This window comes from Capricornis sumatraensis, chromosome 5, assembly GCF_032405125.1.
Source record: "Capricornis sumatraensis isolate serow.1 chromosome 5, serow.2, whole genome shotgun sequence".
In the NCBI taxonomy this organism is placed as follows: Eukaryota; Metazoa; Chordata; class Mammalia; order Artiodactyla; family Bovidae; genus Capricornis; species Capricornis sumatraensis.
The window spans coordinates 99,837,248-99,853,341 of NC_091073.1; the positions used below are offsets into that span (position 1 = coordinate 99,837,248).

The 16,094-nt window shown below is 35.3% G+C and overlaps 1 protein-coding gene and 1 pseudogene across 1 annotated transcript in view; one reads left to right on the top strand and one right to left on the bottom strand.

The window, feature by feature from the left end:
- The window catches only part of MKLN1 (muskelin 1), a 203,524-nt gene that overhangs the window by 132,862 nt on the left and 54,568 nt on the right, over positions 1 to 16,094 (top strand). The window contains exons 10-12 of the mRNA XM_068972702.1: positions 2,639 to 2,851; positions 10,098 to 10,319; positions 13,157 to 13,286. Coding sequence (XP_068828803.1) covers positions 2,639 to 2,851; positions 10,098 to 10,319; positions 13,157 to 13,286 — 565 coding nt within the window. The remainder of the gene's footprint in view (positions 1 to 2,638; positions 2,852 to 10,097; positions 10,320 to 13,156; positions 13,287 to 16,094) is intronic.
- On the bottom strand, positions 733 to 1,328 carry LOC138080164 (transcription factor BTF3 pseudogene; annotated as a pseudogene).

A 16,094-nucleotide genomic window follows, 5' to 3' on the forward strand; every position in this document is an offset into this window, starting at 1 on the left:
ATATGTCTGTTTTATCTTCTTAGTCAAATTTTACTGTATTTTTCGTGATAGTTCTTTGTTGTTTTTAGTTTCTAGTGAGCCTGTTTTGATGGTACTGCTTTCATTTCTGATACTGGTAATTTGTATTTTCTCTCTCTTTAAAAAAAAATTAGCCTTACTACTGGTTTATAATTCTGTTAATCATTCTGTTATTTTTTTGAAAGAACAAAAAACTGTATGAGTTTTCTCTGTTTTTCCTTCTGTTCCCCAGTTTCTTGGTTTCTCTTCTTTATTCCCGTTTTTCTTCTTAGTTGGAAAGTAATTTGCTCATCATTTTAATAGCACTTTTGCTAATTAAACTGAAGCAAGAAAGTTCCATTATTCTCCTATTAAAACTTCAGATTTCATACTGTAGGAAATATGGCATAGATTCATTATATGTTGCCTCATATTTGTTTTTGAAATTGCTTAATTACAGAGGAAATTGTTTCTTTTTTCTTTTCAACCAGGTAAAGAACTTTATTAACTTTCGTTTCAGACTTTACCCCCAGGCTTCTTCAGCTTAATTAGCTGCAAAGAATGAATTGTATAAAAGCAAAAAATGCGAAGAGCTGCATTGTCTTGGGGCTTGGGATTAAAAATAGTAGATCTAGATTTTATTAGATCCATAAAATTTTAAAGAGCAGTCATAATATAAGATAGCAACTCCCAATAACTTCTTCAAGATTTATCTTCTTCAGAAGTTGACTCGGCTTACTTCGCTTCATTCTTGGAAGCTTCATCAAAATTCTCCGCAACATCTAGAACTTGCTCATCATCATCTTCTCCCGTGGCAAGTGGTGCTTTTCCATCCACAGATTGTTCGGACAGAGCCTCAGCCCCTCTCCTTAAACTGGTTGGACTCTCTGTGCCAAGCAGGTTTAAGATGCTGGGTAGCATTTCTCTCAGCTGCTTTGTCTCAGCATGGCCTGTAATGGTGAACATCTTTGCTACCAGAGAGGCCTAACCTTTAGGGTTATTCAGGTGAATCATTGACCCTTGGTTTGTGAACATCTTCTCCTCTTCAATACCAGAGATACTGTTTACCTCTAACTTCTTTAAGGAGAATTGAAATTTCTTTATTGTCTGTTGTAACTGTTCTGAGAACCACCTTCTTCTTTCTGCTGACAGTTTTTTTTCCCACTAATGTGCACTTGTGCTTGCCATTTGGTGAGTTTATTCTGGTTCACGATCATTTCTTTCCTACTGCTGGAGCAGAAGTGGGGCTTCCCTGGGGGATTAGGTTTGGTGCTCATGGAGCCTCCCACAGACCGGCTGAAATTAGATGCACACGTGTGGGGACACAACATGGCAGCCAGAGCGGAAATTCTTTCTTAAATAAAATTTCTGCCTTTCTGCTGCATATTTTCCTTGACAAAAATATTTAACAATAATCTTAAAATAGTAATTAGCGTGAATACTCACACGAATGTCAAACTGTTTTTCCTGTCTGATATTTTTATTCCTTCATCTAATCTAAATAATACTGGATTACTCATCCTATAATACTGCTTTTTTATGTCGTATCCTTCTCTAGAAATCTATAATAGTTCTTTAATGCTTGCAAGATTATATTCAGTTCTCTGTCAGTCATTCACAGGCTTTGTATTTCTACCTTATACTTCAACTCTGCTGTTTCTGTGGCAGGAATTCTTCATCTCAGTCATAACTGCACATACTGTAGTGTATTTTTGCTTTTGTTTCTCTTATCTTGCACATATAGTAATAATATAGGTAGAATTTAGGAGATATTTAACAAATACAAGATATTTTTCCTTTTCCCTCTTTCAACTAATCCAGTCCTACCCAGCTGAAGTTCCATTTTTCTTTTCATGAATTCTTTTTTTTTAAGCCTATACTACAATTTTTTTTAACCTTTTGTTCTGTCCTGTGATACAAGTGATCTCAACTAATTAATTTCTGTTGATAATATACTGTTCTTCATTTTGTTCCCTAATTAATGTAGCTGAATTATTTATCTTGTCAGGAGAGTCAATTTTATATAATACAAAGTGTGGAAGAAGTAGTGAAAGACTTGGATTCTCATTCTGCTTCTTTCACTAGCTTACTACTTTCAGGAGGCTATCTTTCTTCTTTGAGCTTCTGCATCTTTATTTTTTAAAGGAGAACATCAAACTACAAGTTTTATTAAGGTTCCTACCAATTATTAAATTCTAAATATTCTTGAAGTATCTGTTTTATGCTAGATTCTGATGAAGTGTACAAAAATATTTTGAAAAACCAAATGTGTCTTTGAGTAGATTGACATGTACAAAAGAATTAAGCTCTGTACACAAATGACTAAAATGTAATGCAGTATACATTAGAAGCCATAGAAGTGTTATAAACAGAGTGCAATAGAATAGAAAATAGTTGTTCTCATGTTTCCTGGTAGAGTTTAAGCATTTCTAAGCTAATATTTGTGTCTCCTATTGCTTCTTTTATTTTTCTATAGAGACTTAAGTCTAATATTGGATATATATTAGTTGGAATTGATCAAATTTCTGAGCAGACCTGTTCGTGAAAGTCAGCAAAAAGAGGCATTTAATTTTGTTTTGTATTATTTATTCTTTGAATTTTCTTTCTTTCTTTCTTTTTTTTTTTTGTTTGCTCTCCACAGAATGGTCCTAGTGCTAGATCATGTCATAAAATGTGCATTGACATTCAACGAAGGCAAATCTACACTTTGGGGCGTTATTTGGATTCCTCTGTGAGGAACAGCAAATCTCTGAAAAGTGATTTCTATCGTTACGACATTGACACAAACACATGGATGTTACTCAGTGAGGATACTGCTGCTGATGGAGGACCGAAACTAGTGTTTGATCATCAGGTTTGGTGCATAGATAACTATATGATGGAATTAATTAGTGCTTAGTCACTCTTGCTGTTCGAATTTCAGATGTTATACTGAGTTTTCTGTTAGTGATTTCTACCACAAATACCTATGACAAATAATAAAAGAAACTATTGTTTCAGTAGTTTAAAGTTATTCCTTAAATTTTTTTTCTCTTATTTGGTACAAAATAAAGTGATAAGATCTCAGAACACAGTTGTTAATTTATAAAAACTTTACAGAGAGTAGAGGGAGCAATACATGTGAGGAACTACCATGTAGTTCTATGGTATTCATAAATCATAACAATAAATTTTAAATTGTTTATTCTACATTCCTGAAAAATTTTAAATTACTTTATAATGAGTTCAAGGATTTGAAATGTAGAGTGTTTCTTCCAGTGCAAGTACAGTATATTCACTTTTGTATATAATCACAAACTCAGTATAAGATAGAAAAGAATTTGGCATGTACTAGATGAAGTTTAAATTCAGGACCAGTAGAAGTCATATAATGATGTTATAAACAAGAAGACTACATATAGCAGTCTCATAAACCATATAAATATCAGAATGTGTATAGCTCTCATCATCCCTGTTATCATTGTTATCTTTGAATCCTTTTTTTTATTTTAAATTCTTATTTTGTATCAGTTCAGTTTAGGTCAGTACTACTTCAAACTAAATAGTAACCACTTTGAATTCAGTAGGCAGTTTTGCTTGGCTCAGCCCATGTCCAAAGTTTTTGGAGTATGGGGAAGAAAAAGACTTTAAAAAAAATCTATACTATTAATGAACAAAGCATTATATCAGCACTTGAGAAATTGGGGCGTGGTGCTAGAATTTATGACATAATCTATGCCTAATATCTAGGCATTAAAACCAAAGTCTTTATTTACTGCTTCTTTGCCAATTTTTGTTAATTCTTTAAAACTTTCCTCCTGCCGTATTTATATTAACAAGTAGATTTTATAGGAGAATGGTGAAGGGAGTGCCTTATATGCCTACCGAGTATGTGGTGTGTGGAAAATAAAAAACATTAGTCTTGAGAGTGCTCCCCAGATTGAATTTGTAACTTGTGCTGGCTGTACATAACCCAGCTCTGTAAAGCTTTGCACTTTCCTGCTGACATACTCAGTGTTGTTCATGTAGAAAATAAGAACTCCAAAAAACTTAGACTTGCTCTGATCTTTTAAAAATAGAACATCAACAGATAACGTTATTAGGGAAACAATTTATTTTCTTCCAATTTGTTCCAAATATCTTTTCCAAAAGATGCTTATGTTTTTACAGGTTGAAAAAAAGAATAACTTAGGGGTAGTCTGAGGATATCGCATATGTTGTGCTCATGTGGGCCTATGTTTCTCCTGACTTCGGTTAAATAGAATGTCCCCTGAAGCCTAGGTTCTGTTAAATAATGCTTCATTTTTAACTCATTAGATGTTATTAACAGGACACTAGGGGTGAAGAGGCCAGGATTGCAGTGCTGATTCAGCCAGTGGCTACTTCTGTGACCTTGAACAATTAACATAATGTACTAGCATACATTTTCTGTTCTGTTTCATGCAAATTCAAAGTTATGAGTTGGAACCGACTCCCAAGTTTGTAACACCATAAGATTTGACACTTAACATTCAATTTGAGAGGATCGTGAGAAAGCTAGAGGCCTGAAGATATGTTTAAAAATTACTTTGCCATTTTCAATTTTAGCATATTAAAAAAATTAAAATTCAAAGACTTTTAGATTTCCTAAGGACATAGTGGCAGCTTAGTGCTGAAGCTTTCCATGTTGTTGCTTTGTGTGATTCTTCAGGAACCATGAGAACCAAACAAAAAGATTTTTAAAAAAGGAAAAAAAAAACAAGACAAGTCACATATTCAGCAAAACCAGAAGCCAAAGAAAACCCACAACTCCCAATTCCTTGTAAATTTAGCAGAAATAACTGGAATACCCAGAAGCTGTATTGAAGCTCACAACTGTTTAATTGGGAGAACTGTGAATGCAGAGGAAGCCTAGCAGAGGTACATCTTAATGGAAGTGTCATGAGCAGAGCAGAAATTGAACTCATTGCAGCTAATGAGGAAATCAGTTAAGTAGCATGGGGGCTTCCCCAATAGCTCAGTTTGGTGGAGATTCCATCTGCAATGCAAGAGACCCGGGTTCAGTTCCTGGGTCGGGAAGATCCACTGGAGAAGGAGTAGGCCACCCACTCCAGTATTGTTGGGCTTCCCTTGTGGCTCATCTGGTAAAGAATCCACCTGCAATGTCAGAGACCTGGGTTCGATCCCTGGGTTGGGTAGATCCCCTGGAGAAGGGAAAGGCTACCCACTCCAGTATTCTGGCCTGGAGAATGCCATGGACTGTATAGTCCATGGGGTCACAAAGAGTCGGATACGACTGAGCGACTTTCACTTTGACTTTTACCATGTGGAAAATGCCCAGCAAAGCCCATAAGAGGTTTGGAAACACCATGACAAGTTGGGACAGTGGCTTGTTCTGCATGTCCATTGAAGGAACTGGGGGAGCTCAAGGCTCAAGATAGAGCCCCCTAAGCCAGATGAGATTCAGTTAGAGAAAACATGGCTTCACAGAAGCTCCATATTTTGAAGAAGCCATGCAATTCATTAGAAATAGAGGAGGAAGTCCTTGAGAAAGAATATCATACCTCCATAGGAACCTTATATTATCTGGTGCAGGGAAATTCAGCTCAGTTAAATATGGGAAACCATATTTAAATGTTATTTAAATATGAAAAACTAATAAGTAGTAAACAGTGTAATCAGTAGTAAACAGATCTTTAGTGAAGTACTCTAAAGGAAAACAGTGAAAGTAGAAACAATAGCAGAAGCTTTCTTTCATGCTAACAGCAGATGAAAATTGTATTCCAATATTCTAACATAAATTAAATGACTTTATGAAACTTGAAACTCTGAAGAAAACTACAAGGCATACATTCAAGAATGCAGATGAGATGGCCAAATAATCAAAGCAGGTGAAACTGGGCCTGGTAAATCTCAGGGAAGAAATTGAAGAAAAATATAGTAAACTTCACTAGTTTACAAGGAACATAAAGGGTCATAAGAAATACCAAAAGCAGATAAAGAAAGCAAGTATGGATATAACAGCTAGCTAGGAAAGTATAGACGGAAAAGACATGCAAAAGAGAGCCAACGTATACATTATTGGACACATTAAAGAAGAAAACCAAAACAGTGGAACAGAAGAAATATTTATACATAAAGTTCAAGAAGAATTTCCTCAAGAAGGAAACCTATTGCACATAGTGTAAAAGGATGTGTTATAGCCAGAGAAAATTGCCCTAGGCATTCAACTCTAAAAAATTCAACTGTGATAATATATTAGTGACATTGAATTTCAAAGATAAAGAAGCCATTTTGGGGGAATTAGACAAAATAATCCAGAGGTGAAACAAAACTAGTATCAGATTTCTCTACAGTTACATTCAGTGCTAAGAGACAGTATCTAGAAGGTTTTCAAAGAAAAGACAGTATGAGCCAAGGACTTGACATAAAGTACTAGAAAATGTAAAATGAGCTAATCAAGAAATGACAGGAGGAACTTCAGTCACAAGATTGCAGATCTTGGCTTACTGACATTCTCCCTGGGCCGGTGTGGATCATTGAACATGCACTTTTACCATCTTCCTGCCCAGCATCCTGTGAAATGACAAGAGAATACGTCAGTAATTGTGTAGAAAAACAAGAAAGATTGCCCTTAGGGAACTTAAAATATTTGAGGGAATTCCTGTGAGTTAGAAAGCAGGTAGGATTAGATCCAACCAAAATAAACCAAAAGCGATAAGACAGCAGCAACTGGAGTCTCGCAGTATGTATTTTGGGGCAAACAGCACATGATCAACTGGGGATGAAACAGCTGGACAGTTTCCAGTTTGAGTCACGCTGGACTGTGGTCATTATTAACAGGTCAAGTGTTCAGTGTGGACATTGGAGCTGGACAGATAAAGCACTGGAGAGCTGCTGTAGCACCCTTCACAGCGTTATGTCTTGTCTTGCCCTACACAGTCCCTTAGGTAGACTGTATATGCAACAGGCAGATGAATAGGGGTTCTCAGATACGAAGAAGGCTAAAACAGTAATGCCCAAATCCAAATATTTGAAGATAATTTAATACTACGAGACAAGAGATACTGAACTCAACAAATTAAGACTTAAACACAGCTTGTAGTGTGAACTGAGGACATCTTTAAGTGATTAGAGCAATTCAGGAGGCCATTGCATCCATGAAAAGGAAATATATAGAAAAATGATCAATTAAAGATTTGATAGTGAAATTTAAAAATCTCAGTAAATAGATTAAAAAGCGATGTGGACATCCTCACCTCTAAATGGTTACTAAATTATTACGTTTCTCTCTGAAATTATGAGAGAAAAATTAAACAAAAGGACCTGAAATTCAAACATGCACCTGATAGTTCTAGAAAGAGAATGGAAGCCAAAAAACAAACAAAAACCCCACTCAAGGTAAAAATGAAGAAAATTATCAGAACTGAAGAAAGATACTTTTCAGAATGAAAGAAATTCCTAGTAAAGATCAGGATAAGTGAAAAATATCCCTGCCTAGATACTTCCTTAATGATATTTCAGAATCAAGAAAGAGAAAATCCTATAAGTTACAGAGAAAAAAACTGGTTACCTTCGAGAGTAGTAAGTGTCAGACTCCTAGGTGGCACTAGTGGTAAAGGAGCCGCCTGCCCATGCAGGAGACACAAGAGACTTGGATTTGTTCCATGGGTCAGGAAGACCCCCTGAAGGAGCAAGTGGCAATGTGCTCCAGTATTCTTGCCTGGAAAACTCCATGGACAGAGGAGAGTGGCAGGCTACAGTCCATGGGGTCACAAATGCATAACATACACAAGAATCAATTTAACATGAGGATTTTTGGATGTTGCTGGGAGGTAGGGTAATGGGTTGGACAACACTACTTAGAAAGCTTTATAATAATTTCTTCAGATTTTGTGAGGAGGAAATTAATTTTGAACCTACCCTAATCCTAGCCAACCTTGTGTTCATGTGATAAAGTAAAATAAGATACTTTCAAATTAAAGGACAATTGGGGATAGATGTGAGGAATAAGTGGCTATCCATTATTTATTTGATTTTAGAAATTAAATACCTGTCCTGACAGAGTAGACTCAAGATTTCTTGAGGGAAGAGATTCTGTGGATTGCATAGTTGAATAAGCCATTGGATTTTCAAAACATTTTTCAGAGATAAAAATTTGAAACCATAAACTGATGAACAGCAGAGTTTTCTGGAGTGATTAAAACTTGTTATCTGATAATCGGCCCTCACTGAAACTAGGTGTCTTACAGGGAACACCCAAGCTAAAGGAATAAAATTATTTCTATTTTGTGTCCTGTTTGTTCTAAGATATGAGAAAGACTCGTCAAGCTACTGCAGTATCTTCCTCTGTCTTTGAGTTTGGCCTGCTGTGCAAGAAAGAGCTACCAAATAAAGATGTTTATGCTTCTCTGATAACAAATGAGAATAGCCATATCAAAAATAAAGTTAAATATCCCCCAAAGGAAAGAGAAATGCCCTTTGTAGTCATATTGAAGTAGAACCATAACAGCTAGATAACAGAGACTGAACAAAATGAGTATGACTCTGTGAATTTAAGAAAATGAAAATGCGCTCACATTATATGTGTCCCTCAGCAATGTATGGATTGCTTTTCATGATATAGTTGGATTTCTTGGATATAATGGATTGCTTTTCATGATATAATCATTTAAGATTCAAGCATAGGATCACTTTTCTTCTGAGTGCCAGGGACATGAAAACTTTGACATCATAGTTTTTGAACTGTGCTCCCCAAGATTTCACCCCTGGGAATTACAGATTTTCATCTTAATTTATAGAAGTCTGCCAGAAACCTGGGAAATGGCAAGTGAGTGAATCTTTAGTGGTAAAGATTTGGAGGTGCTAGACTAGAATCCTTTCTTCTTAAGATGAAATACTAATTTTAAAATAAGCTTTATTATTATTTAGTTTTTTGGTTAAAAACAATACCAGAAATAGATAAACAGCAGAAGTAGTTTGATAGGAGGAGAGAACTGAACATATAATGCCAGTATTTGTGCTTTAGCAACAACAAAAAATAGATGTTTTATGTATACAATTTATTACTTAAGCATAAATGCCACTTGTATTCAGTCTCTGATTACCAATTTGTACTTATGTATTCTTTGAAATAGAATTTGTTTCTTATTTATTGTCCTGTGACCAGTGGCTGTTTTCCCAGAGATATTTTTGTAAAAACAATCTTGAGTTGAAAGAATGGAAGAGTCAGGGTTGGCTTTTGAAGATGAATTGCTTGACGTACCTCAAAGAAAATTAAATTTACATATTGTGTTAAAAAGAGGCAAGATTCATCATACCACAGAAGTCAGCCCAAAGGTGGATTGCTGCAAATGTCTTTTCGTATGTTTGTTTTGGTAAAAACATAACTGGGAGAATTTTGTAAAATAAATACAAAATGATACAAGCTACATCACGCTTATTCACATATCCTTTCTTTTATTAAATGGTAGCAAGAGGAATAGAATGCTTGCCTAGAATGGAAAGGGCTTCTCAGGTGGCACTAGTGGTAAAAAAAAACCCGCCCTGCCAATGCAGGAGACATAAGAGATGTGAGTTCAATCCCTGGGTCGGGAAGATCCCCTGGAGGAGGGCATGGCAATCCAATCCAGTATTCTTGCCTGGAGAATCCCATGGACAAAGGAGCCTGGCAAGCTACAGTCCATAAGGTCTCAAAGAGTTGGACACGACTGAAGCAACTTAGCATGCACGTACTAGAATGGAAAAAAGGGAGTTTTTATAAGGATGATATGATCACGGTTTACCCGCAGAATATGTTCAGTATTAAATCCATAACTAAATTATTTTTGGTTGATTTGGTAAAAATTATGCAACTTGAGAAAGCATAAAACTCCTTAACCTGACATATTATATTCTCACTGGGGAAAAAAAAAGAGGAAACCTGGATCGATTTCAACCTATTTTGAAATCGATCCTGAATCTCTTCCATGTAGTGAGCAGAGCAGGATTTTAATATGAATTAATAAATGCATATAATAATCAGGGATGGTATTGGACAATATTCAGTTTTTTTAGATTCTAAAACTACACACGTTGGTTTAATTTTAACTCATACGACAGGAACAGTCTAAAGCTATTCAACCTGTTGCCTTGTTCTGTAGATGTGTATGGACTCGGAAAAACACATGATCTACACCTTTGGTGGTAGGATTTTGACATGTAATGGCAGTGTAGACGACAGCAGAGCCAGTGAACCACAATTCAGTGGATTGTTTGCTTTCAACTGCCAATGTCAAACCTGGAAACTTCTTCGAGAGGACTCCTGTAATGCTGGTCCTGAGGACATCCAGTCTCGGATAGGACACTGCATGCTCTTCCACTCAGTAAGAATATTCTGTACATTGTCTTATGTTATTTTGTCATGTATCTCTCAATAGGAGAAGTGATGCAATCTAATTCTTCAGTAAGAGAGCAAAACTTTTCATTAGAAATGAATAAGTGTTGACAATGATAAGGAAAAACAAAACCACCTTTATTGGTGAACTGTTTGCTAAGTATATTTCCCATCAGCCTAATAATTCCTAAGTAGTTATCTCAGCATTTTTATGACTGACTTCAGTGTTTATATGTTGTAGCTATTTCTCTTTCTTACATAGCTTTTTACTTACTGTTCTCTCTTAGTATCTGGAAGGTTGATTTTATTATCTGTTCTTATTTTCTCTTTTGTTACTCTCCATTAAGTGCAAAGAATTAAGAATTGACTTTATAGAATTGGAATTAGAATTTATCAGCAAAAACCAGCATACAGACATTTAATTTTTTTAAGTGTTATAATGAGAACATGGGCTCCTGCTATGAACAAAACTTTAAAAATATACTATGAAAGATGTTTAACATATTACCAAAGTGGACAGAACAGTATAATAAATTCCTACGTACTTATTTACCAGTTTCAACAATTACTATTATTCTATGTCTATTCTTAAATTTTATTGTGTTGGGTATTTTAAAGCAAATTCCAGACATTATATCATTACAACTATAAATACCATAGTGTGTCACTAACATAAATATTTTTTAAAAACATAATTGTAGTACGGTTATGCTGCTGCTGCTAAGTCACTTCAGTCATGTCCGACTCTCTGTGACCCCATAGATGGTAGCCCACCAGGCTCCCCCGTCCCTGGGATTCTCTAGGCAAGAACACTGGAGTGGGTTGCCATTTCCTTCTCCAATGCATGAAAGTGAAAAGTGAAGGTGAAGTCGCTTAGTCATGTCCGACTCTTAGCGACCCCATGGACTGCAGCTCACCAGGCTTCTCCGTCCATGGGATTTTCCAGGCAAGAGTACGGGAATGGGGTGCCATTGCCTTCTCCGAGTATGGTTATGAAACCCAACCAAAGTAAAAGCAATTTCTTTACATCATTTAATACTGCACTCATTTTTCCCCTGCCATGCTGAAAAATACTTTTCATAGTTGGTTTATAAAGTCAGGATCCAGAAAAGGTCTGTGTATTGCATTTGGTTGTTAATAGGTCTTAAATTTCTTCTAATCCATGAGAATACTCCCGCTTCCTTTTTTTGCCCCCCTCTGTATACTGCTTTTTTGTTTAAGAAAGTCTCATGTGTGCTTTGGAATTTCCCATGTTCTCAGTTTGACTGATTTTTATTATAGTGTCATTTAACATGATCCTCTGTTTTCCATATTTCCTGTGAGCTGGTATTTAGACTCGGAGGCTTAATTTTAGATTCCTCTCCTTTTTTGGGTGGGCCAAAAGGGGACTTGCAAGTATACTTCACAGCTGATCCGATTATAAAATATAAAGAGCATTTAATGTCTAGCTGTCACAACTTTGGTGGTGTTAAAATTGTTCAGATGGGTTTAGGTGTTATCAACCTGATTGATCAGTTATTAAGTTTCCTGTCAACTTTTTATCTAATGGTTTTAGCAGTCACTATAGTCTATAGTCATAGACTAGATTTTAGTAGGGTTTGATGAGTGGTCATTTTTCTAATTACCTTTTTCTTTATTTATTAACTGATTCTGCTATAAAAACTTATCCTCATTAACTAATTGGCTACTCTAATATGTAAACCACACAGGATAGGTAATATAAATATTTTGATTCTTTTCCTCTATTGTCTTTTCATTTTAATGAGCTGAGGCTCCAAAATTTACCAGTGAGTTTTTCATAAGTATTATTATAAACTCATGGATTTTTATGTATTTGATGTATTTAACTTGCTGTCATTATTCTTTCTGATTCCCTAATTTTTCTCCATCTTTGACCAGTGGGAGTACCCACGTCCTAGTATACCTTTGCATATATACACACACATATATACATATGTCTTTTTTAGTAAGAGAAAAAAAATCATGAGTTTATACTGATATATCCAAGTTAAATTTAAGATTATAGAATTTAAAATTTTGTATCTTTGATTTTGTGAAACTTTATGGTTAAAATCCTACTTTCTGATGATATGTTACTTGCTCTTTCTATGGTAGCTTACTGGATAGCAAAACTAATAGAATCACTGAATGCCATTTAAGATTTCTTTCTGATTATTTTTCTGTTTAGGATATAGCCCACTAGGGATGGGTAGTCAAAAAGAGAGAATTAAAATCACTAGAAATACTATTACTTGTCTGCATGATCATGTGTCTCTGTCCAATTGTATCTTTGTATATAGGTTTTGTATATAGGCTTACTTGTTTCTTTTTTTTTTTTTCCAAATTTCAGACATTATTTTTTCTTTTACTTTTATTTTCTAATTAAGGAAAAACATTTACATAGTTCTCAAGGCAAAACTGTCATTATGCTGTTGGAGAGATAGGGTTATTTTCCCTGTCTTTCTGTTCTGTTCCTTTCCCTGTAGCTAATTATGTTGTTACTAGTTTCCTTTGTTTCGTTTTGAAGAAAGAAACAAACACAACACACATTCCTTTTTCTCCTTCCATACACAGAGGTAGCACCCTATATGCATTACTCTGCACCTTGGGGGGTTTTTTTTACTTCAGTAGGATATCCTAGCGATTATCCCTTAGCAGTATATGCAGAGCTTCCTTTTCCACTTTATACCAGTACAGTAAGTACTTCATTGCATGGAATCACTCATAAATTACTTCTCTAGACGTTTAAATTTTAAAAGAATTATTCTGAATTCTTTGTGAAAATGACTTTTTTTTCTTCTTTCCCTTTTTTTTTTTATTTTACAGAAAAATCGTTGCTTATATGTATTTGGTGGCCAGCGATCGAAGACCTATTTGAATGATTTCTTTAGTTATGATGTGGATTCTGATCATGTAGACATAATATCAGATGGTACCAAGAAAGACTCTGGAATGGGTAAACGCAATTAGTGATTCTTCTCTCATGTCTTAATTCTACTTCAGGTAGAAGACTATAACCCATTAGCTTTTCTTTCTAACCATTCTTAATGCTTTTCCCATTTGCTTAATCAAAGTAATTCTGAGTAAGAGGAAAAAAGTCTCTACCAGCTAAATTATTTAGTTCAACCTGTTTAAAAATGCTATATGAATTATTATTATGATGATTCCCTTTAACAGAAAGACAATATGCAAATTTGTAAAGAGATTATTTATATGTGCGCTTGTTAAGGGTGATTATAAGAATTAATACCTTTTGAAAACTGTATGATCCTATGTTTCCTAGTTCTTTCCACCTTCCATTTTCGCTAAGATGACTTATATGTTAGACACATATAGTAGAGTATATCTTTGTTCTTGAGGGAAGACTTCACATCGTTCATTGGTAATGCCTTATAACTTTATATTCTCAGCATTCAGAAAGTTATTCTCCTGATAATAAGGTGATTAGTTTGCCTGAAATAATCCCAGTTTCTACATAATTATTAATAGTGTCCCATTCATTCTCAAAAGTTTCTTATTTTAGAAAACTTACATAGTTACCCTGCTTAGTAGTCTCTTTGCCTGCATTTAGTATACACAGAATAATGATATTTGTTTAAGACTCAGTGCTTTAAAGTGCCTAATTAGAGCATTAGGGTAAGAAATTAGATTAGCTTGCTTTTCCTTTTATCTATTTGTTTTTGCTTTTCCTTTTACTATTTATTATATATATATATTTATAATAGTTGCTTATATTTAGGAAGAGTTTTTTTAAAGAAAGATAACACTGTAATAAAAAAGTACATGCGAGGCAGTTTGACCCTCAGGATCCTTCCCCCATACTTCCTATTGGGCAGAGGCTAGAATTTCATATCCTGGAGAAATATAGGCTCTGTGAAGGAAGAGAGAACAGGGTGTAAAATAGGAGAATTAAGTCCATGTACTGAATAGTGGAACTTCTAACCCTTTCCCTGCTGTTAGGATTCTAGGCATGTGTCTCCTACAAAAGTTTAGTATCACCTTCTCTAGAGGAAATATGTGGTGTCATAGAAAAGATTTCCAGATACAGTTGTTTGGGGTACCGGCCTCCACTAAGATGTCTGATCTTTCTGGCTAGCCCCCAGTACAGTGGTTACTTTCATGGCCCAGTTCCCCTGCGGTGTTCCCCATTGTATAAATGCTATTTTCAGTTAAATTTTATTTCTTCACTGTAAATGAACTGTCAGTTAATGATCAAGATCGGTTTTCTAAGAGAAAGGGATATTGCATCCATAAAACAGTAATAGGATACAATGAAAGATCAGAGACTAAGAAAGACCTTTTGGAAATAAATTTTGTTAAAAAGTAGAAGAGTAGTAAGACATCTCCTGAGAAATAGACAAAGAGACAGAAATGGTAGAAATTGGAGAAAATAAGGACCTTAGAAAATCAGTGTAAGAGGTCTGGTGTTAAACTAATTAGAGTTTCTCTAACTATGGAGAGCAAGGAGAATGTGCGAGACAAGATTATAAAATGAAGGACTAACAGAAAATTTCCCTAAACTGAAAAGTGTTGGTCTGCAGATTATAAATGGCCCCTTTTGAATGTCAGTACTTTGAATTAAAAAACAAACACTTCTCAATCAGATGACACATCATTGCTCATTGTGGAATTTTACATATCAGTCATAAAAAGAATATCTGAAAAGCTACCAGTGTAAAATGAGGTCACATTCAAAGAAACAGGTCTTAGAATGCTAGAAATTTCAGCAACATTGGAAGCTAAAGGGGGAAACAAGGTCTTAAAAATTCTGAGGGAAAATTATCATCAACCTTGAATTCTATTTCTAGCCAAACACCAAGGAAATGAGGGAAGAAATGATATTTTCAGATATACCAGGTTTATCAGTGGGGTATGTGTGTGTTTGCACATAATAGAAAACCAAGAGAATGGCTTAAACAAATCGGGAATCTTTTGTCTCACAGGATGAGAAATCCAGATGTAGATAATCTGGGACTGATGTATAAGAAATGTCATAAATGCTCTCAGGTTCTTTTTCATATGTTTTTCTATTTTTAACTGGTTTATTGACTATGCCAAAGCCTTTGACTGTGTAGATCACAATAAACTGTGGAAAATTCTGAAAGAGATGGAAATACCAGACCACCTGATCTGCCTCTTGAGAAACCTATATGTAGGTCAGGAAGCAACAGTTAGAACTGGACATGGAACAACAGGCTTGTTCCAAATAGGAAAAGGAGTACGTCAAGGCTGTATATTGTCACCCTGCTTATTTAACTTATATGCAGAGTACATCATGAGAAACGCTGGGCTGGAAGAAGCACAAGCTGGAATCAAGATTGCTGGGAGAAATATCAATAACCTCAGCTATGCAGATGACACCACCTTTATGGCAGAAAGTGAAGAGGAACTAAAAAGCCTCTTGATGAAAGAGGAGAGTGAAAAAGTTGGCTTAAAGCTCAGCATTCAGAAAATGAAGATCATGGCATCTGGTCCCATCACTTCATGGGAAATAGATGCGGAAACAATGTCAGACTTTTATTTTTTTGGGCTCCAAAATCACTGCAGATGGTGACTGCAGCCATGCAATTAAAAGACGCTTCCTCCTTGGAAGGAAAGTTACGACCAACCTAGATAGCATATTCAAAAGCAGAGACATTACTTTGCCAACAAAGGTCCGTCTAGTCAAGGCTATGGTTTTTCCTGTGGTCATGTATGGATGTGAGAGTTGGACTAGAAAGAAAGCTGAGCGCCAGAGAATTGATGCTTTTGAACTGTGGTGTTG